This window comes from Aedes aegypti, chromosome 3 (genome assembly GCF_002204515.2).
Source record: "Aedes aegypti strain LVP_AGWG chromosome 3, AaegL5.0 Primary Assembly, whole genome shotgun sequence".
Lineage (NCBI taxonomy): Eukaryota > Metazoa > Arthropoda > Insecta > Diptera > Culicidae > Aedes > Aedes aegypti.
This window is the reverse complement of record NC_035109.1, coordinates 175,242,376-175,266,343: the sequence shown is the minus strand read 5'-3', so window position 1 is coordinate 175,266,343 and position 23,968 is coordinate 175,242,376. Positions and strand designations below refer to the sequence as shown.

Genomic DNA, 23,968 nt, shown 5'->3' with positions numbered 1-23,968 from the left:
TATCTTCGGAGAGATCGGTTAGTTTCACCTCCACGGATCCATCTTCAAGCGTAATCCGTAGTTTGTAGACCTTGCCGTCTACTTCGGTTTCATGCTTGTCATCGTGCTCGGCTACAATTTTCTGCGCGAACTCGAGGTTAACAACCTTCACGAAGGCGCACCCGAGTGCCCTACTTGGTTGAAGACGAACGACTTGTTCGTATTGAAGGCCTAACACAGAGCCAATGAAGTCGTGAAGCTCCTCAAAAGACGGCTTCTTCGGCACGTTCGCATAATCGATGCGAAACGTGTTTTCGCGTCGAATACTCATCGCGGCGAGATCCGCGACACTATTCACAGCGAGCACAGAACGCGAAATTGAGATGTAAAAGAACGAAAAAAATGTAACAATAGCTTGCGTGGGGCTTCCAGCGAGAAACACGACTGCTCTGCATGGAAGTTGAGCGCTAACTACCAAAAATCACAATAAAGGCATTCAAGCTAAATGTAACAAATATATTAAATGTCTTTGAGGGGTCGTTCATAAACTACGTGGTCATTCATGGGGGAAGGGGGATTGGGATTCTGGCCAATGACCACGGTCCATACAAATTTTAAATTTTTAAATCACGTGGTTAATGGACAGCCCCTCATCAACTCATCAATAGGAAATCTAAACTTTGTCTTAAGAACAAGCTTCTGATTTCCAAGCAAATATTCAAAACAGCTAGGTTGTATGATGTACCAATATGGACTAGCTGTTGTAATACCAGGAAGAAAGTTCTGCAGAAGATTCAAAATTAAATTTTGAAAATGATTTTGAAGCTCCTTGGTATAAAACTTGTGAGTGACATAGAATGCCCAAGGTTGAAACATTGGAATAAATGCCGAGTAAAATTACAAAAAAAATAGACAAAAATCGTTGCAATCTTCCATTGCCACGATCAGAGCCGTAGCGTGGCCTCTTGGTGCCCTTGACGGACCTCCATTTGAGCGCCTCTTATCCAAAGCTTATGTTTTGCAGGTTTACGTAAAATTCCAGAAATTTTTCAAAGATTTAAGGGCGTTTCCTGTAAGAATTGTCCATCGAAATAAAAAAAAGTGTCATGTTAAGGCTCAAGTAATAATTGTACAATAATGCATACAAAATGTTTCGAATGTCTTTTCAAGGTGAACTCTCTAGATTTCTTGAGGTTCTTGAAGATTTTGAAAAAAATGCAACTCAAATAACTGTTTATATGGCTAGAGACGAATTTGAAGAAACTACTTAATTTATGTACTAGTATGTGATTTTGTTTACATTTCAATGAAATGCATACTCTTGAAAAGATTATTGGTAACGCTGCTTATTCATTCATTTATACAGTAAAATATCGCTTTTTGTTTATGTCCATGATTGTTTTTTCTAAGTACTCATCCTCTAAATATATATCTCCGAAAAAACTCCCATTACTAAATATGTATCTCCAAAAATTTCCCATTTTGGCGCCCCCTGAAGCATGGCGCCCTTGGCGGGTGTCAACCTGGCCAACCGCACGCTACGGCACTGGCCACGATTAATACGTTATATATTTAGGTTAAGTTAATTCAAAGCGTATTTTTTTCTCTTATTAGCAGGTGAAATAAACTCATCTGGAAAAAAAACCCTCAACTGCTACGACAAATGTAATATGTTGGTAACAAAATGTTAATAAAGGCTTAATTTAGTTTTACTATATTAGGATAATAGTGTTGTCTAACACAGAACATCCAGATATAAGAAATAAATTATATTTAAAATGATCCTAATAAAGAAATTTACAAAAAAAAAATGTCACCTTCATAAAATTTCACTTTGCGGATGTTGTATAATCTATTACTTTGTTGTGTGGATTACTGTATTTGTAGCACAAAGGAAATCAGCAAAAGTTTGCTGATTTACAATTATAAAAATGGAACGCAAACCATATTTTCTAGATATTGCTTTGGAACAGAATTCCCTATGCTTTCACGTGTTCTGGCCTAGCTTTAGCATCAACATTCTTGGACCGAGTGGATAGACGAGAAGAGTATAACGTTATTCACGGTGTCGTTCTTCCAACTTTTTTACGACAATAAAGAAATGGAGAGAAGCTGCGAACGTTCTAAGTCCACTGGTGGACCCCTCTCCGCTTTTGCGCAGTGCACATGCACATTCTTCAAGAAACGTCAAACGCACATGGCGCCTTCAGTTTGTTTGTAAACAACACGTAACTAACTGCGTCGGTGGTGTTTTCTTCGGGTTGTGCGCTGTCTTCGGTTTTGGTGCTCCAATTAATTTCAAATTTTCATTTTTGAAACATGGAAGAGGTAAGTTGGACGATGATTTTCGATAAGGTTGAATGGTGTATAGTTCGCGTGTTAATCAATCAATCTATGTATTTTGTATCAATGCTGACGTCGGCTTAAAAGTATAACTATCAGACGAACATGAGTATCATATGTATGAGCATATGATATCCTGTCAAAACAGGTTGATAGAAGCATTGAAAAAATATTTAAAAACAATGAGCGATTAGGGGATTAGCGTTTGAGCATATGATACTATTTTTGAGTTTTACGTTAAAAATGATGACCGTCTAGCGAGTTACAAAAGAGTCAAACGCTGTTGGCTTCGTCAACAGCTTAATAGCATGACATTCAAATGTAACGGATTTCATTTCTTGATTTTTTAAGACCAAACCCAAGACAAATGTTGAGCATCTGTTTCGGGAAGCTCGAGCGAAGGATTCATATCTGAAAATATGCGCTCCCATGGTGCGATACAGCAAGTAAGTCAGGCTCAATGGTTGTTGAAAGCAGTCCACATGTACTTAAAATGCATTTTTTCCAGATTGGAGTTTCGCAATTTAGTTCGTTCTTATGGAACTGATCTCACCTTCACCAGTATGATAATGGCAGATTCTTTCTGTCAAAGTGAAAAAGCTAGACTCAATGAGTTTACGACAAACAGAGGCTAGTTTAATAAGTTTATTGTACTACGTTGAAAAACTTAAATTAAAGTAACAAATTTGTGATTTCTAGATGACACACCAGTAATTGCGCAATTTGCTGCTAAAAACGCCGTGGACTTCCTTTCCGCCACCGAGATGGCATTTCCGTAAGTCCAATAAATTAAGGGCAACTAGATAAGTTAACTAATTATAGCTTCAAAATGCAGATATGTAGATGGAGTAGATCTGAACTGTGGATGCCCCCAACGATGGGCCATGCAGGATGGATATGGCAGTGCACTGCTGAGGACACCAGAACTGATTGCCGACATGTTGTGCACCGTGCGAAGAAACCTGCCGAGCACGTTCAGTGTTTCTGTCAAGGTACGGTTGTTGCAGAAATCGTTGAGCGCCACAATTGATATGTGCCGCCAGCTAGAAGCCTGTGGAATAACGTTTATAACCGTTCACGGGAGAACTCCTGCACAGAAGACCAACATTCCGGTGAACCAGGAAGCGCTGAAAGAGATCAAAAGCAGTTTAGGTATTCCTGTGGTTGCCAATGGAGACATTTTCAGTCTACAAGATGCCGATGCAATGCACTGCAAAACTAACTGTGATGGTAAGTTTATTTGGTAGATTGATGGGTAGTATCCTCCAAAGAAATGCTTTCAAGCTGATCTTCAACTGAACGGACGGATACTTGATCCATGATGTTATCAATATCTGAATTCAGTTCTGCTATGGATTCCTGATGTTTAGATATGTTCTTTATGCCTTCCTTGAGGTCCGCCATCACGTTGAAGAACTTGTTCAATTCAGGAATATCTTCATACTTTCCGGTGTTTCTGGAACCTCTTGGTGTGTTGTTGAGATTTTCCAGGGATTTGGCAACGTCTATTTTACTGTCAGTACCGACCACTAGCACATCTTTCGCGTCGTGTGACATCACTGCCTCGTTGCACAGCTTATCATTGAGGTTGTCGAACGTTATGGTGGATAGAGCATCTTTGGCGTTGATGAACAAATTATATGTGTCGTCCAGCTGCTTACGAATGTGTTGAATCCTTTGCTGAATCAAATCGTCCTTGGCTTCAGATGAAAAAGTAGTTGAAAGATTTGAACACTCTCCCAGCTCATCCATCTTTGTAGGCTTATTTTTTGTGTATAATAACCGTAAACAACGCCTTTCCATGGTAGTCGTTACCTAGACTACGGCCCATTTTCCCATAAATGGCACGGTTAAAGTAGTACAGACTCAAATGTAATATTTTTACTAGCGCTCTCAAAGGGGCTCTCCCATGAGCGTAGCCAGAATTACCATCAGGGAGGGATGATTGACATAAAAGCAGTCTTCCCATGAACAGAACCGATGTGCAACTTTGGTTTGAACCTTGTGTTGTACCACAAACGCGCTTCGTCTCTGTTGGGGAAGGGGTGGTAAAATGAACACCTTATAGAAATCATCTTGTTTCTGATAGAAAAACGAAGAATGTGTATAGTTCTATCCCAGAACATCAAAAACAGGGATGTTAGCTATATCAGCAACACGAATTTAGACTAAAATAGTTGAATTTTCACATATTTTTATCGCTAGCAAAAAACGATGTAAATGTTCATTTTACCTGCACTATGTTGGTAAAATGAACAGCTGTTGGTGGTAAAATAAACATCATGCAAAAAACGTGAGCAAAACAAATATTTCTGAAAATTTGTATTGCCTTATCAAAAATATATCCATTAATGATTGTAACCCATTCAAAGAGAATTCTGAAGGTTTCAGATTTGACCTCATATCATAACGATATTCATCTCACTGAAAAACCTCTAGTCCTCCGAGCTAAAAATTACGTCATTTCTAATTTTCAAACATGGTTTTCATAAATCTTAGTTTTCGTTGATATTTTCACTTCAAATGACCTACGTATCAACTTGAACACTCTGATTCATGCTATAAATCGTCCGTGCGTGATAAAAAGTTATCTAAATTTATTTTTTCTCGATAAAAAAGCAAGGTGTTCATTTTACCACCACTTCCCACCAGTGTATCTAACCGACCCCGGTACATGTGTACTTCGGTTCAAACTTGGGCTCAAATAAAGGCACAAATCAGGCAGACAGGGAACGCTTTACATCCACGCGGATAAATTTCTACGATCATAGTGTAGTGATCACAAAAAAATCAAAATATCCTTTAAATCATTTTGAAAATGTTTGGCTTGAACCATGTTTCTAAAGCGTATGCTTAATCAAATTTTAGCTTAGCTTAGCTTAGCTTAGACTGACTACACATATCAATGGTTGCTATTCCGTGATTAACCGAAGTCAGTAAAATGCACAAAGAATCAACTAGAATATCGGCTGGGATTGGCCATAAAAAACAACAACTAAAGGATCACGCCACTTTTTCACTTTCACTCGACCGACGCGCGACATGTTTGATCCTGCCCTCATCGCCAGCCCCGCAGGAGCAAGCGTCAAGGTCGAAGGATCAACCACAACTCTAAAGCGTATACTTAATCAAATTTTGTTTTTAAACTCGACGAATTTCAATTTTCATATTAAAATGTGGCCGATTCATCATCATAAATGGTTTACAAAACAGACAAAATACATATCTATATCTAATATAAAAAATGATTTGGCTGGATTTTAGAATGGTAACAAAAACCATGATAACAATTATCTTCCATAATTTGCTTTAATAGACCTATTATCAAATTTCATAACGCCAAAAATAGTCATCAGTTTTGTGACAAGCTTACCAAGCCACCCCTTCGTAATGCTTTTTGTATGAATTTTGCACTTTTTTTATGAGCTGTCACATCTTAAGGACACCCACCTACCCCCCACAGCGTAATGGAATTTGTGAATGGGCCCGAACAATTTCCAATCTAAGGCGAGTTTCAAATGGCATACACGTAAGTTATTTTATGCCAAACGTCCATTACGCCTACCGTATTTTATGCCTAACATCCGTTACGCCTAATGTCTTTATGTCTAACGTCCATTATGCCTAACGTCCTTATGCCAAACGTCTTTATGCCTTATGGGGTATACTCGTTTCATCACTACGTTTCCATTCTTCCATCATTATAGCACGCCTTGCCTTACGCCTGATGCATAGGCAGTCTACTAACCAGAGAGAAAGCCTCTCTGCCATAAGAATACCTAACCAATATACCACAGACAAACAGACGTAATACTCATGGCATTTCCATCGACCACTCATTTAACGATCATTTTAAATTCGCTATGTTACAAATCTCACAAAAAGATGCGCGCGCATCGTTTTGCTTTGCGTTTGACGTTTTACACTGCTGCCATCGTTTGGTCTTGTTGCACGAAACAGTGTTTCGTGCAACATGTTCACCAGATGATGATGGTGCAAACTGGGCGATGGATTCTGAAGGAATTTGTTCTAACCAATTCCTGCCCCTTGCCATTATTTGTCTGCATTCTGGCGTGGCAGGCGCCATTGTTGACTATACAAAATAGAAGATCTCCAGCACATATACACTGGGAGTGTGTATTAGTTCCAATCATTCATCTGATTGGTTCTTTGTGACGTGAAGCCAATCTGACGATACTGGAGTAGCAATCACGGGCGGCCAGTCAAGCTCAAGCTAAAATTTGTTATGTAAGTGGTCGAAACAGTCGACTCTCCACAAGTCTATGCTGCTCAAGGTCTCCATAACTTGATATCTCCACTAGTCGATGTTACGTGAGAGGTAAATTTCATAACTCGATATCTGTTCGAAAATAGTTCTTATTCGAGTAAATTTGGATTTATTCTTGTTTGAAGATCAATTGATACTTGCAAGTGGCAAGGAAAACTAAAAAAACACAAAATAAAAATATTGGTTGTCGATACAAATATAATTTTTTTGAACATTTTGAAAACAAGTTTTCGAATAATATTTTTTTAAATACTATCAACAAAATAATAAAGCTCTCTTAAAGAAGTGATCATAAAAGTATTGGAAATAAAGAAATTCGTTCTTTAGATTTAAGGATTTTGAGTGTCAGTTTATTCTTATAGATAGTTCGATAAGTCGATGGTCCCTTGTAAATTGAATTATTGAAAGTCGACTGTACGATGAGTGCTGTTGGTGGGAATAGTAGGCCATTATGTTTTTATTCTTTTGATTAAAATAGGCTAATATGCAACGAAATTAAAAAAAATGCTCTTAAATGTATTGGAAAAAAATTTTATCCACCCACACAAAAAATGAACAAATTTTATATGAAATCTGCAAGCATGCCGATAATCTCAATTATTTCAATATTTAGTCGTGAAACTTAAACCAAATCATGTCTCAAGCTAGGTATGCTGTTCCGCTCAAGAAGAGTAAATATTTCTGCGGAAGAAATGGTCAAGTAATTTCCTACAGTGAGCTCCATTTGAATTGACATTTCTTTTCAACTGCGTACGGCGATCAAAGAAAAATGCTTTTCTGGAGCATTTCTTGCAAGAAATTTCCCACGCATCGAGATAGGCGTTTACTTTTCTGTTGAAGTACATACTTCCCATTATCTGAAATTTTAGGTCCTTTCAATGATATTCGGTTGACATAAATACAAAAAAAAAAAATCAATAGATCGCAGTTTTACTCAATTTTACTCAAAATCAATGACATATAGGTATTTTATGCTACTTTGGCGAACTGATTTGAGCTTCAGTTCGACAAAGTAGCATGAAATACGTGTTGAATACGTCTGAGTGCGGCAATGGATTCAACAAATTCGACAGAGTCAAATAATTTGATCGTTGAGACGTTGAGAAAATGTTAAATTTGTTCCGCTATTTAAGGTGAAACAGTTTGGAATCAATTCCTAAGATTGCACTAAAACTTCAAAGGCACAAATCTCGTGAAGAAAGCATCCAACAATAGTAAACTTTTGATTTTGGCTTTGTGAACTAGCAGAAAGCTTAAAATAAGAAGATCAGAAATGTTTGACAACTATTTCTCCAGTTTAGTGCCTTTGAAATCGTGAGTAGGGGCACAAGTCGGCCATTGTGACGGCCATTTTTGTATTCCAAGACGTTTCACCTTAATATGTAAAGAATTGTAGTGTGAATGCTTTTACATTATCAAGCTTTTGATTGAAAATTTACCACAAGACCAAATTTCAATTAATCGCAAAACACTGGAACTACTTGAAATTTTATTATTCCAGTAAAAATGATTCTAATAAATTGCAAATAAGACCTAAATTTTTTTGTAATCCCTTAAAAAAACTTCGTGATATTTTATTTTAAACTAGTGGTCCCGGCAAACTTCGTCTAACCATCAAGTAGGCTGTTGAAAAGCACTACGGTTTATTATTATCTTTATTAAACAGACTTTCAGCTCAAATCAGCACTACGGTGAATATCCTGGAACTTTTATACATACAAACACGACGGAACCCTTGACAAACAAAATGGAGAAAGAATCATCCAAATCCGCTGACCCGTTCGTAAGCCATTTAGTGACATACAAACACCATTCCATGTTTATTTATATAGATGTATCATCTATAAATCAACTTTAGATGGTGCTAAAAAAGAGCACATTTGTGCTCGTAAAACTTTAAACTATATGGTGGGAAAAACATTCAAAAACTGATGAAAGAAAGTAATAACTCAAATTCATGAATATGACATCATTAGAACTCCTATACGTATACTTGGAGAAAACTTGGATTGTCTAAATGATCGAATTCTTGCAAAATTTAAAAACCTCTTTGCATAATTCAGAAAGTTCTTTGGAGTCTGCTGATGAACTCCTACTGAAATGTCTGGAAAAAAAATTGAATGCTCGAATGGATTGACGAATTTGTTGGATAATACCTAAAAGAATCGATGAGTTTTTCAAGAGATTGTGAAGTATTTTTAATAAATAAATATAATCAATTAAACATTTCCAGGCATAGCAGGAACATCAACAGGGTTTTTTTATGAATACATTCCATTCTTCTTGCGTGTTTTTTTTTAACCCGTATAGGCCTGAGGGAAAGCAAAAATACTAAAATCCTCATCGCTTAGTGAATATTTAACGAATTCAAATAATTTTTGTCAGAGTACTGGTACACATATCTAGTTTCTAGAAGTGACCAGAGGAACTCGAGAATATGCCTGGGGTAAAAAGGGCTACTTTCTGGGACATGCCAAGTTATCTTTATTTGTTTAAAATGACAATCATTTTAATTTGCATAAATCATCAATATCTGATATTCAACATTGTAACTGTAGATCTTTGGACCGTTTAGAATGTATCGGATGTGGCCACTTGAATTTAATGCCCTGGCTATGGATTTGTTATATACTGAACAGTTTTATTTATCTTTTTAAATTAGAGATCCAATCTAAAAGTTCACCAAATTGCGTTTCATTAGATACAAATTGTTTAGATACAAATTGGCCACTTTATCGTTAATTTGAGGTACCCCAGGGACCTTGAAATGGTTATTAGTAGGATCAATCAAATGTAGGACACATGATTATCCAATTCAATCGTTTCTCAAAAGGATTTCACTGATCCGTTTTTCTTAAAATTCCTTGATATAATGCCCACACTATAGCCTTTTCCGGAAACTATCTGTGACCTGAAATTTCCCTACTTTTAGGGGCACAGAGGCCAGTATCCTTTTCGCCCGACATGACCCAGTGACCCACCGGAATAACTTCGGCCACATGAATATTCCCGAGATCCTTTGGGCACTTTTAGAAACTAGATTTGTACACTGAAAAAAATATTGAAATCTGTTTTGTATTTGCTGAGAGGTGAGAGTTTCGTTCGTTGTTTGCTTTATTTAGGCCTATACTGCTTAAATATATAGTAGGTATGTTTTTTTAATGATTTTTTGTTAGATTTTAGGCAGAATTGTGATTTTATTTGGACATCCAAATGTTTTAAAAAAAATATCTTCTGTCGAAGCAAACCAGTTGTTATCATGTTAGTTGTTTCTTCTTGTTGTTTGTCTCTTCGTGAACAAGTACACACATTCGAAAAACAAGATTCAAATTCATACAACGTGAACAAGTTCCGTTTTGTCTCAAATTTCGAACAGACTCATATTCTGAACACTCGGTTTTTGTATGACGATATGGCAGTCAATTGCAATTCAATTTTAACGTCTTCCAATCTTTTTTATACCTCGGGAGTAGTGATGATTCTCTATTTCAAGACCAGTATAATTAGCTCAGATGAAATAATTTGAGAAATTATTTATTTGAATATGATTTATTCGTGCTGTTCGGAATTTGAATCAAGGTGATTGAAATATTAGACAGAATGAATCAAAATGTTGTTCCATACTTTAACGTAAAAACACTACTTAACAAGTTTAAACAAACTGTTTTATCAGCAAACCCAACAACAAACAGTTAGACTTTGTGTAGAAATTATAACTTTTACAAATATAAGCTAATTTATGCCTATTAGATGCGTTTGAAGTCGCTGTTGGCCTTAAGTGTTCGGAATATGAGTCAAAACGGTACAGTAAATTCAAAAACAATTCAAGTCAAATTAAACGAAAAATTTTGTTTTTAAATCACGTTAAAAAACACTAAACTTTGTTTACAAAACTTTACAGGAGTGATGTCCGCACGGGGCATACTGTCCAACCCAGCCATGTACGCTGGCTTCGAGCGAACACCCCTGGAGTGCATCCAGCGGTGGCTCAACATTACCGCGCAGGCCGACACGGACATAACGTACCAAGCCATGCACCACCATCTGACGTTTATGGCGGAGTCGTTGCTCACCAAGGAGCAACGAATAGTGTTCAACAATCTGACCAAAGACAAGGGCCGGGTGTACGAATTTTTCCGAGAGCATTTCCAGCTGGAATCGCAACCTTGCAGTCACCCCTCGAAGCTGGTGTGCACTTTTGACGACGAAGCGTATCGAAGAAGAGCGCCGCAACGACGCAAAGCCAACGTGGAAAGCTATTCGAGCGAAGAGCGAGATGGAGCCTATTTCAACAGCATGGTTGATGTCCAGGATGGCGATGAAATTGTGGAAGGTGTGGATTTCATGGATGGCAGCTTGTTCGGAAACGATGAAATATAGATAGATAGATATATTTATTTAAGAGATTTGCAGCCCGAGGCTGGCTCATCTCTTACGATGAAATATAAACCAAAAGCGAAATAAATTATTTGTTCAAATTTGTTGATATTTTAGTCGTATTCAATTAAGATAGAGTAAGGTGGGGCAAAAGTTCGACCTTAGTGGTATAATCAAAGTTTTCAGGAAAATCATAGCAGATGCAACAAAACAAATACCATACAGCGAACCTTCAACATATTGGCTATAACTTTGCTGAACAAACTTGTGTCAAAATATTTACCCATTCTTAGTTATAACAGTTTCAAAATTGATTGTCTTATTCGAACTTTTGCCCCACCGGTGGGGCAAAAGTTCGAATCTAGTGTGGGGCAAAAGTTCGTTGGCTAAAACACAAAATATCAATACTTTTATGCCAGGCATACTTTATACCAGCCGTAAACTTATGTTTGCCGAAAAATACACACTAAATTTTCATCAAAAAATGCCCAAAACAGGGTTAATTGTAATACACCCAAAAAATAGCAGTTTTTCGCAAAACTAAGTGAAAATGTAAAATTTTTGTGACATTTTTCGCACGATCAGGCAAATTTCGCTAAATTTGAAGATAATATGTAGATTTCAGGAAATTTGAAAAATTTTCCGTGGGTTTATACATGGGTCGAACTTTTGCCCCGCAGATTCGAACTTTTGCCCCGCTATGGGCCAAAAATTGATTCCAACTATTTATGGAAAAACTAATACACGTCAAAGCATCCTTATGATAGGCCTAGAAACGCCCTTACATAAAATATTGAAAAATATTTTACCTTCATTTTGTTCCATGCATCGAAAGTTTGACCAAATATTACAATATTTACGTCGAAAAACAACAAATAGCCATTACTTCTCCAAATCTCAATCGATTTTTATTATATTTGGAGTGAAAGTTTCTTACTTGAATAGCATTCGAACCACCATGACATTTCTATGTTTTGATTTGATTTGAGCTAGAAATCTTAAAATAAAAAACTCTTGCCCCACTCGAACTTTTGCCCCACTTTACTCTTCTTCTTCTTCTTCTTTCTGGCGTTACGTCCCCACTGGGACAAAGCCTGCTACTCAGATTAGTGTTCTGATGAGCACTTCCACAGTTGTTAACTGAGAGCTTTCTTTGCCGATTGACCATTTTTGCATGTGTATATCGTGTGGCAGGTACGAAGATACTCTATGCCCTGGGAATCGAGAAAATTTCCTTTACGAAAAGATCCTCGATCAGCGGGATTCGAACCCACGACCCTCAGCATGGTCATGCTGAATAGCTGCGCGTTTACCGCTACGGCTATCTGGGCCCCCACTTTACTCTATATGTCTCGATTCTATCACATTTTCCCGGGTTCCAATTTTAATGATGCCAGATTTTAAAAGGATTACCTAGCGTCGCTGTAACCTTTATCACATGAGAAATTCTCGCTGAGACCAGGGCCCCTAGTCCTTTAAATACGTAAGGGTTTATGTGGAGAGGAGGAGTTTGAAATTTATTACGTGCCATACAATATGTTTTTATTTTCATACTAAAAGTCTTATCATGCGGAAGGGGGGTTCGTTCGGAAGCTTTTCTCAACCCAAAGTTATGTTATTTTTGTTTTGAGTAAAATCCATAACATTGCTCACAACTAACAATTCATAGTCACATATAAACACTAAACAGGCCCTTTCAAATTATGGTTAAATTATTTAAGTGATGGCTGAATAAAAAATATTGTCTTAGGGTGACACATCTTGGAATTCATGGCATGGTACAATGGCAGGTACAATGGCCGGCTTGTGCCCCTACTCACGATTTCAAAGGCACTAGTCTTTTGAAATTATGAACGTACAAGGTCAATCTTCTTATTTTAAGCTTTCTGCTAGTGCACAAAGCTAAAATAGGAATTGCACTGTAGTTTGGCCCCAGTTTGTTAAAATGGTTTCCCCTAAGAGATTTGAGACCCTTTTCAAGTTCTATGATAACTAGGCTGTCGAAGATAAATGACCAACTGTTCAAAACTACATCAAATACTACGATCACTATTTGATTGTTTGTATTAAGCCCCAAATGTTCTCGATTCAAATGAAAACAGCTGTTTATTGAAGTGTCATACTGATTTATTTTAGATTTGCATTCGGTTTGCTTAACCTATTACCAGAAATTATGATATTTCGTTAAGTATGTGGAGGGTAACGCACTATCAAAGATACCCCATTTTACGGTACACAGATTTCAATATGTAAAAAGTGTACATACCAATGCATTTGTGTTTTTTTTATCCTTTTAATATAGAATAAATGTTAAAGAAACATCAAATAAACACAACTGATTGTATAAATAAATATGGTATCCATTTCGGTCGATCAAAGCACTATGACAGACTGTGTTCAGCATGTTTTTCCGTTGAGCGAATGCTGAACAAAGCTTACTGACCTTACATGATAATTAACAATTAAGAAATAACACGTCATGCAATCCTGCTAAACAAATGCTGAACAAGCATTTAAGGTGAAGATGCATCGAGTACAAACCTCGATCAAGTTTTCAGCTTGAATGGCTGTTTGGTTCTCTAGGTTTATGCTTTTGAAAATTTGAGGTTTAACTGCGATGCATCTTCACCTTAAATGTTGAATATTGTCGAATGAACTTATAAATGTAAATGTAAATTTACGTGAATTAAATGATTCTCCATTTCTGGATAAATGAGGCTTGAATAATGATTGTATTTTAACTAAGTCAATTATTAAGCAACCAACTTTAAATAAAAGATCTCTGAGAAACTTTTTTTAATCCATGTGGACGGATAATCATATATAATATCATAATGCTCATATGAAAAGCCTTCGATAGCTTGAAGAGCCAATCGTACTTCAAAACTAAATTGCAGGAATTGTAAAAGTCATCACAATAGTATACTGCACTTCATAGCCTTAGGTATCAGTTGTAGTTCTTCCAGAGGAATGCAGTGGTGTCTTCAACAATTTTCGCAACGCAATCAAAGATGTTTCGCTTTACTGATGCACGTTCAAGATCCAATATATGGTCATCGCAAGTAATATGTTTTGTATAAATAGCGAACTTCTCAAATAATGCCTTAAGGAAATAATCGATGTTTCTGCTATTGGATTGAACTATTTTTTGACGTAGAAAAGTTTTAATTTGCCAGATCTACTACTGAAAAATATATGACAGTCATCGCAAAAACCAAAACCATTATTTATTGTTATCTCATATTTTATTATCCTCCTTCATGTTATTAGTGTTGCTTGGTTTTATAGCATCTTCGTGTTACACAATTTACTTCCTCCGAATCTTCACCGTCTTTCCCTCGTTTTCAATTTTCCCGGCGCTGTCTTTCATTCTACAAACAGATATTCTGGAACGATTTTTTTCTGGTTTGCCTGACTTTATAGATAGAAACAATAGGTATTTCATTTGTTTTTATTTACCGCTGATACATTCACTCTACGTTTATGTTATCGCGGCAAAGTTGCTGTCATTGTCGGTTTGTATGGGTAGCACACGATCGCCTTTATACTGGCGATCGAACGGAACTAAGAAATTGTCCTCCAACAAAGCGCTGGGACTTTCTGCCAGAAGCATGATCATTTCACGAATCGAAAACGGTTATCACTTATTCTCCAGCGTCGGTACAAACAGCGAGATGTTCTTCAACCGTAAAATAGAGGGTGTTAAAATTATTGTGCAGTTTTCTGAGAGAGTTTTCATAATAAATTTAAACAAAATCCAATCCACTGGGAGTGTGCTGAGTTTTATGATGTTTGGCGTTCGAATTTGCTGTCACCTTCAGGTTGAATTCTCGCGACACTATGTTCATCTCTTAGGTTTTGCAATGACAATGGGACGTATTCATCTATGGTCATCAATCATTACACTTACGAGTAACAATTAATTGGGTTTTGCTTCATCTGGTTGCTTTCATTGATAATACAAATTGTTGTCTTTCTAAATGTCGCACACAAAACGATTGATTTTTTTTTGCTTAGAGGTTGTTTCTTCCAATTTAAGTGTATTGTTTCCATTTTATTTTTTCTGACAGCTATGTGGTTAGGTTTTTCTTTTTTTGCATTCTTCGATTTGTATCATTTAGTGTCTTTATCTTGTTTTATTTTTTAAAAAAGTTGTTCATATATAATAGTTTTGAGTAATATTTTTGTTTGGAAAACGAACTGATGAAGAAACGAGCGGTTACATTTTGATTTAGCGTGTACTTTGCTGATATAATTGTTGCTTTTACTTGAGTAGTTTAGTGGATAGCAATCGTGTCAAACTAAGCGCTTTTTGTGATAAACTTGTTTTTGCTTCTCTTCGGTATCAAAGTTCAAGAATGTTTTGCATTACCGTTCAGCACGTTTATTTTGTCTTGTATTATTTCTTTAAATTTATATTGATTCAACGTTATAGTTGAGACTAGATGTTTTTTTTATCGTAACTTCAAGTAGATTAGTCAATTAACTTATGAAATAACTTAAACCAGGGAAAAGATAGTGTTGACTTGTTGAGTGAAATCAAGTGACGCTTTTATAGTCCCTAATAAAACTATTCTGTAAATGTTTACATTGTTACATTTATACGTGTTGTATAAATATCCTCGTTACATACTTATACATGATATATAATCTACTTATTCTGCCTTCTTTTTTAAATACTTTTAGTCATTATTGTTAATTTTAGTGTTCTATTAATATCAAATTCATTTTTACATAGAGTTTATGTCTTTCCCAATCAGCGTGCGAAGATTAATATGAAAAATGACCGGTTCGGGTTGACTGAAGTGTTCTGGTTAAGTTTGTGTGATTATCGCGAAATAAATGGAACCATTGTGTGGCGTGTGTGTGTTAGTGTGGATCACTTCCCAGGGCCAAGGAAGTGCACTGAAACAATGGATAGAGCGCCAAGCGTTTAAATTCATCACAAGCAATTCTGGCAACAATGAATGAGTAATTTTGATGTTTCTACAGCTGAAAATGGGGGCAACATGACATTTTTTTTTCTCATTAGTTTCTCTTACATTTAATAACGCGCTCGCAAAAGTCTACAAAAATGGACGAATTTGAATTATCAGGATGCACATTTTATTTTTGCGATACTCTGCATGATTGATGTTGTTTTGCTTTGTGTTGTTCTGCTGTGGTTAATGTTGATCAAAATTCTCTACTGCTCGCTACTTTGTTTCTCGGAAGAAGCTCTTTAATTGGTACACACATCTCATTGGGCTACGATGTTTGGGTTTTACACACCTTGTGTCTACACAACGAGGACGACATCTATAGTGTTTGAGTGTGGTTTTTGTTTGTTTGACCTGCTGCCAAGTTTTTTTACTTGCTTTAAGTGAGTTTTCAACTGTCGAAGGAAAATTAAACCCAAAAGCCTCGAAATTATTGTTTTGTCTTGAAGCATGTGATAGTGAGTGTTTTATTGTTGTTGTAAATATATAGTTTACCCTTTATTATTGTTAAGATTATATAAATATGAAATTTCAAAGCGTATAGCAGGCTTGTTACAAAAAATATATATATTTTGATAGTTTTTCTATTACCATTTTTCCGGTTCACTGATCAAAAAAGCTATGTTACTTACAATTATTGTTTTTGTTCTTTTTTTTTCTTGCTTTGTCATGTTTTCTTTGTAATAATAACTAATTAGCTACTTAGCTATCTAACTATGTGTGAGGGATGAAGAGGGCGTTCTAATAGTTCGCAGAGCAAGCAGACCATTTTAAACCCTCAGTCGCAGCTACGATGCAAGAGGATGTGCCTGAACAAAAAAAAAGTGTGAAGTCTGTTACTTCTAAATGTGTAATGTGTTAGTATTGTTAGTTGAAAAATCGCCCAAACAGGTGGTGATGTGGTTATTTATTTCACTGGTAACGGCGGCATCCTTCAGTTTGATGACTTTCAATCTGCTTCTCCCATTTCTCCCTTTGCATGCTCTTATAAATTAGTGTCTAGCGGGCAAATATACAATTACAATCACACTTTTTAACGATAGTTTAGTACTTCCCTTCATACAAAATAAAATCCATACTTCCGAAAGCAAAATACTGACCTTACGTAATCTTACTTATCTTTGCTTATATTTTGCGTCATAGTCACAAATCAACATGTTGTTAGACGTTTCTTCCGTCTTCTTGGGAACTCTTACTCCCCTAACTTTGCAGCGCCTTTGAACTGAGATCAAACGTAATTATGTAAAAATCCATTTCCATTCAAACAGATTCTTTGAGATTTGTCAACGTTCACAGCGAGTATTCAACCGGTGTCCGTTGAAAACGATTCCACACAATATCATTGTTCATCAAATGAGTGCCCTTGGCCTACAGGTTCACAAATTATTCCTTCACTTCGAAGTACTTGTAGGTTGGATTCTCGTATCCGTTGATCTGCATGTTGGCCACGTGCCGCTCTTCCGGCGTGATTGGCTGTCCAACGGCCTGAAAACAAAAAAAGAACATAATTAGTATCCACGCCCCTCAATTGTTCTCTGGGATCTATTCTTCAACTGACCTGATCAACCTCGACGAATCCTTGAGCATGAGGTGATCGCGAAGCCTTCCACTTGGCTACGGCAACGCCCACGAACACAGCGCCCATCAAAGCCACGAAGGCGAACATCAGCGTGAAGTACACGTTTCGATTCTCTCTGCCGTTGGGACCGTAGATTTCTCGCCGAACCGAAAATGTCTGGAATGGGATTTTGTTGATGGTTGTTAATTGTTTTATATGCATTTTTTTTTTATTTTACACTACATGATGTCTTACTTAAATGTACAAAAATGATCGCCTACTGGCAGGTATCAAGAGGCAGTTGAGTTTTTTTAACCCTAGCTACTACCAATAACTAGGAAAGATTAAGCTATTTGTCATCATAGCACGAAAGAGATCAGCAGAGAAAATACCAGATTGGTATATATTCAGAGATGCCAAGGGCGAAAAAGCTCAGAATACACTGTGTTAGACGTATAATAAAAAACAGTGTAAGAGATAATTTAAGTTGATTAACAACTTGTTCATAATTCCATCCTTGTACAGAACTATGTAATCATTTTTGTAGATAATAGATTTGTAGATTTCACCAACTGACGAATTCTATGTCAAATCTGTCAGTCACAGACTCGACCATCTTCGGTTTGCAGTATATTTTGCACATGTTTGTGGTATGGTAGAATGAGTGTTTTCCATAAAAAAAATCGATCATTTTGACTTTTGAAAATGGCCTATAAATTTTTGCATGCAATTCATTTGAAAAATTCTAACACCGAAACTACGAATTTTAGAGAAAAATGTTCTATGAAGAAGATGTAGTGAACCGTATGAGTTACAACAAAAAAATGCACTGAAAAAGTATTTTATGCATTTTTATGAAACATTCAAAACTAAACTTTAATTTTAAGTCACACAAAAACCCCATTTTTGATATTTCTTTAGTTATTATCATAGAATCTAGAAAGTAAACAGATGGTTGGGACAAAGTTTCATGATGGAAGAATTTTTAATAAAAACATTTTTCTAAGAACAACCTTTGGTCGATTTTCGCAATTTTGGTTTCCTATCAAAATATATACAATCTGATGTTACTATACGAGTCTTAAAATGTTTCTAAACCATAATGGCTATCTAAATAACTTCTCTAGAAGTAGCCCTTTTCAAATTATATCAAATATAATGCGAAAAACATTATTTAACACTTCAGTCGTCGCGCTGTTGTATTTTGTACAACACAGATGGAAAAACCTCGCTTTTTGTGCACAGCAGCAGCGTGGTTGTTCTGGCTGTGGCAAACCGTGCGACGACTGGAAGGTTAAATATTAAAATAGGCCATTTTCATTAGATATTCGTGATTCTCCATCAATAACAATATGTTTTTGAGAGTAAAGACCATATTTCTTTCCACTTACCCATTTTTCTTGATGAATAATCGCGAATAACTAATGAAAATCTGGAAGGTGCGGTCTTGAGCATTTTGGTCCTTCAATGTGAACACACAAAGCTTCTGCAGTTTGATGCAGGCAATAACTCCAATAAAGCAAAATTTTAGCTTGACAGCAGCCTGGCTGCTTGGTGATATCTATTACGCACCCCAGATGAAATTTTATTATTGAATTTATAATTTTTGCATTAAACTTTAGATCTTCTTTCTTTTTTTCCGGCGTTACGTCCCATCTGGGACAAAGCCTGCTTCTCAGATTAGTGTTCTTATGAGCGCTTCCACAGTTATTGACTGAGAGCTTTCTTTGCCGACTGACCATTTTTGCATGTGTATTTCGTATGGCAGGTACGAAGACACTCTATGCCTTGAGAATCGAGAAAAGATCCTCGACCAGCGGGATTCAAACCCACAACAAAAAGTCAAAATTTCGAAAATCGACAAAAGTTGTTCTTGAAAAAACTTTTGTATAAAACATTTCTCCATCATGAAACTTTGTCCCAAACATTTGTTCACTATCAAGATTCTTAGCTTAGCTTAGCTTAGACTGACTACACATATCAATGGTTGCTATTCCGTGATTGACCGGAGTCAGTGAAAATGCACAAAGAATCAACTAGAAGATCGGCTGGGATTGGCCATAATCTTCTTCAGTGTGCATAATTCAGTGCCTCTATTTATACATGGTCAATAACGGCGCCGGCCACGTCCTTGCAGTCAGGTGGGATTGGGGGAAGGAATGTTAGTGTGTAACCTTTGCTATTTGGAGACCGTGTTTGCCTCTGCATCTCCACAAAGGTTACTGGGAGGGATGTTTGTTAATGGGGAGGATCGTTGGGTCACAGGATTCACTTTGATAAGCGATTAGACCATGATAAATAATTATTGGTGAGATTTAAACATGCTTATATGTAAATATTATTTTTTCATTTGATATGAACAATATCTATGTAGAGAAAAATTATGCCGACACTTGACGTGACGAACCTTTCAAAGTTTGTTGAATAAAGTGAACCTTTCGCAAGTCTACACTCGTAGTGTCGAACCATTCAAAGTTTTTTTTTTTTTTAATTACAAAAATAAAGGTAAAAGGAAAAAGGTGTTTTGAAAAAAAAAAATTAGACATTTATAATTTATGAATCAGAGTTTATGTCGACACTCACAGTGACGAACCTTTCATAGTTTGTTGAAAAATCATATTTACGTCTCACCGTTGTAACGATTAAAGGTGCAGTCATACATATTTTATAGATTAGAAATAGTAGCATGAAACGAGCTCACCAATTGATCCGTCATCCTTGAGCAGCAACAATCCACTTTCAGCTTCACTCATTTGATCGGCTATATAAAAGCACTCCGAGAAAATAGGCGCACGACCCGAGAGGGAAAACAACTGACGACTGCTCAGGCTTTCTTGCTGCACTGCCCAGGAGCAAGTGTCAACTTCGAAAGATCAAAAAGAACTAATCGAACGCGCCACTTTTTCACTTTACCCGACCGATCGCGCGACATGTTTGATCCTGCCCTCATCGCCGGCTCCCGTAGGAGCAAGCGTCAAGGTCGAAGGATCAAACACAACTAAACGATCACGCCACTTTTTCACTTTCACTCGACCGACGCGCGACATGTTTGATCCTGCTCTCATCGCCGGCCCCCGTAGGAGCAAGCGTCAAGGTCGAAGGATCAAACATAACTAAACGATCACGCCACTTTTTCACTTTCACTCGACCGACCCGCGACATGTTTGATCCTGCCCTCATCGCCGGCCCCCGTAGGAGCAAGCGTCAAGGTTGAAGGATCAAACACAACTAAACGATCACGCCACTTTTTCACTTTCACTCGACCGACGCGCGACATGTTTGATCCCGCCCTCATCGCCGGCCCCCGTAGGAGCAAGCGTCAAGGTCGAAGGATCAAACATAACTCCATTTGTTCACTATCAAGATTCTATGGGAAAAAATATCAAAAATGTTTTTTTGTGTAATTTTAAATTTAAGTTTTATTTTTTAAATTTTTAATGAAAATACAGTCAACTCTCCCTTACTCGATATTCTGAATCTCGATGAAACGCGCGGTCCCTTCAATCTAGCATGCTTTGATACTTCTGTAAGTCGATACATCTCTAACTCGATGCTATCTGTTTCAGTTTCCCATGTGAGTATACCTCTCTAACTCGATTTTTTCATGAAAAGCTCCAAATGTCCTCAAAATGTTAATGAATTTCATGTGTATTAGACTGGTTCAAAAAATCGTTTTTGCTCCATACCGCTCATTCCATTCTAGATCAAATTCTGAGTGGCCTCCCAAAATTTGAGCTCATTTGGATGAAAACTGAGACTGCACAAGCCCTTTGAAATTTATATGGGAATAACTACCCAGCCAACCAAAATATATGTATAACGAAATCACCTGGAGGCTTTGCATATGCAAAATTTCACTTATAAGATGTCGAAAAAGGCCTTCTATGAACATAAGTGGAGGCGATATACGTATATATGCACGATGAATGATAATATGATGAATAATAACATACAATGCGAGCGTAAAAATTTTCTACCGAGCTAACCTGTGATTTTATGCGACTTAACTTATGATAACAAATGTTGATTTGACAGCTGCTACATATTGATTCGACTTAATTTATACGAGTGTACGAGACGAAAAAAAAAATGTACAAATGAAGTCAGGAAAAAAGTTTATGTGAGGAATCTGACGATTTTATCCACTGTGTTTTGCGGGTTTAATGTAATTTGTATGAATCAACGAGTTATTTCGTTAACATTTTTGCAACTTCTGGTTGTCTGGCTATGAAAAAAGCAACCAATCCATTCAATCTGTCATAGTGTTTACCCATGTGCTCTTGGGGATTAGAACTATGTTGATACTGTGAGATACAATAATCAGTTACAACTTTGCCGAAGACCGTTTTTAAATCGGACGTCCCAGTAATTAGTTATTGATTTTTGAATGAGTTGTAAAACTTTGACTATAATTATTGAGCTGTTCTGCAGGCATCACTGGGTAAATGCAGTAAAACATAGTTGCCATGATTTGTGCATGCTTTCTTTCACGCCAGGTGCAGCAATGTTGCCTGTTTGTTCAGAAGTTGAATGAGCACTGCTGAAGAATTTGTGACTGGATGTAAATCAATAACTGAATCGAATGAGCGGTGTGGAGCCAAAACGATTTTTTGAACCACTTTAATGTGTTTATTATGATTTGATTGATAGTAAAAATAAGATCAACTGCCCATTTAAGAGAAAGAAATTTTTTAATTTTTGCAGTCCATTGAAAAAGTGTAACGTAGGTTATTGTGGTAAAATTGTAATATTTTTCAGGTTAAAATTATGATTTTTGATGTATTTAAATAATGTTATTTAAATATAAATAATTATTTGTTTAAAATTAAAAAAATATGTGTTCTGTTCCTCGATACCTCCCTAACTCGATGGGTGTGGTTGTGCTTGATGAATATAGCATGCGGAAATGTACTAGACAATTATGAACTTTCATATGAAAAGGCAAACTTCTAACTTTGAGCGTCATTTTCTCAATGCCTACTTTTTCCATATGGAACAGTTATGCCTTTAAGGACAGACATTGTAGACATTAACTCAAGAAATGCCAAACAACAAAATGCAAGAAAACAAGTACGAAGGTGAGCCTCATCGACTCATGTACCGAAATTTTCTAACAAATGTCATTTTAGTGTTAACAAATATCTTCAAAATAAAAAATCTGGGGATCTCATTTCGGGGTGAAATTGATGACTTGTCAATGCCATTATTGTTAGTTTTCAAAACAATTCTTCATGATAAATTTGAGCTCCCTTAATCCGAATATGATTGTCAAATTTTTATCAATGCAATATTTATATAAATAATGAATACTTAAATTTCAAGAATTACGCGGAAAACGCCCAAATGTATGCAATTTCCTAAGGAATCCAAAGATATCTAACAGAAATTCAATTATTTCAACGATATGAGCTAACTGGTACGAGTTTTGGTGATGAAATCTGGTTGCGGGATATATCTTAAGCAGCCTCACAAACCTTCAGGTTTATACCATGTTCAAATCCTTGTTTAGAACTAGAAGTTCAAGGATGTTAGTCAACACTGCACCGTACATGATTTTGAAATTTTACATTATTTTCATACTAATAGAAATTCTTTAACGCAAAAAAATTCACAACACACAATTCGACAATAGTTACGACAAACAACGTTCATTTACTGCAGGTTACATTGATATTTGTGCTCCATTAGGAATAAATAAAATTGTGCTATACAATGATCAATTTCACCCTTCTGATCAATTATACCCGATTTTACGGTACTCAGTATACAGAGCAGGTATTGCAGAATTCGCTCTCATTGATTTTAAGTACGATGAAAGCAAGCGCAGAAACACCACCCAATTTGTATTGGTCCATGATCAACAATGGTTCGCAAGTTGTAACAAACTTGATAAATAAGAGCAGCGAATCATAGCCCCAAAGAGAGAGCTATGATAAAACCCGTTTTCTCGCTTATTTATCATTGGAGTAGGGGTTTTATTTTACTGACAAGATGAACAATTCCAAAACATCCTATAGCCATACCGCAACCGCACCCCCCAGGTTTGTAGCTTATTTAGGCATGGATTTTATAATCCCCCGATCAAATCAGAGCCGTAGCAGAAGATAATAAACAGACTCTCAGAATGTGTTCCTGATCATAATTGTTGCAGAGACAATAAGTGAGAAATGTTCTCAATTCATTCCGCAATCAATCTCTGCTCTACTCTTTTTTGAGGTGCACAGTGATATCATAATTACTTCTACTCTTTCTTCCCTTGAACCAACTTTCGGGTATAACTTCTGGTAGGAACTAGTGCATTTAGCATTTCAACAGATGCAGCCTCGTGATTGGCCTATCTTGATAAACAAGACAAGCTTCATTGGATCGGCTTAAATTGTTACAGGGAACAAGCTTCGGTAGGGTTAGCCCTCGGCATGCCATATGCGATGTAATGCCAGCATG

The 23,968-nt window shown here is 36.6% G+C and overlaps 2 protein-coding genes and 1 long non-coding RNA gene across 10 annotated transcripts in view; 1 reads left to right on the top strand and 2 right to left on the bottom strand.

The window, feature by feature from the left end:
- The first annotated feature begins 2,181 nt into the window (after positions 1 to 2,181).
- LOC5567166 (tRNA-dihydrouridine(20a/20b) synthase [NAD(P)+]-like) lies at positions 2,182 to 11,090 on the top strand. Its single transcript, XM_021851477.1, has 7 exons — positions 2,182 to 2,307; positions 2,674 to 2,768; positions 2,831 to 2,952; positions 3,022 to 3,097; positions 3,158 to 3,552; positions 10,512 to 10,984; positions 11,053 to 11,090. The coding sequence occupies exons 1-7, from the start codon at positions 2,299 to 2,301 to the stop codon at positions 11,056 to 11,058; spliced, it is 1,176 nt and encodes a 391-aa protein (XP_021707169.1). The 5' UTR covers positions 2,182 to 2,298; the 3' UTR covers positions 11,059 to 11,090.
- LOC110678508 lies at positions 2,861 to 4,426 on the bottom strand. The gene is made up of 2 exons (XR_002501666.1): positions 3,514 to 4,426; positions 2,861 to 3,449 (listed from the first exon to the last, which is right to left on the bottom strand). It is a non-coding gene; the product is annotated as an uncharacterized LOC110678508 (long non-coding RNA).
- Positions 11,091 to 14,297: 3,207 nt separating the features above from the next.
- LOC5567168 (beta-amyloid-like protein) overlaps positions 14,298 to 23,968 on the bottom strand; it is a 319,312-nt gene continuing 309,641 nt past the window's right edge. For all 8 annotated transcript variants that reach the window (XM_021854046.1, XM_021854052.1, XM_021854053.1 and 5 more), the window contains 2 exons: positions 17,525 to 17,701; positions 14,298 to 17,451 (listed from right to left, as the gene is read on the bottom strand). In XM_021854046.1, coding sequence (XP_021709738.1) covers positions 17,350 to 17,451; positions 17,525 to 17,701 — 279 coding nt within the window. In that variant the 3' untranslated portion in view covers positions 14,298 to 17,349. The remainder of the gene's footprint in view (positions 17,452 to 17,524; positions 17,702 to 23,968) is intronic.

Bases quoted from the DNA above. Each gene is read 5' to 3' on its own strand.
- LOC5567166 (XM_021851477.1), top strand. The intron at 2,769-2,830 runs GTAAGTCAGGCT...CATTTTTTCCAG, and splicing joins CCCATGGTGCGATACAGCAA to ATTGGAGTTTCGCAATTTAG. The intron at 2,953-3,021 runs GCTAGTTTAATA...TGTGATTTCTAG, and splicing joins TGAGTTTACGACAAACAGAG to ATGACACACCAGTAATTGCG.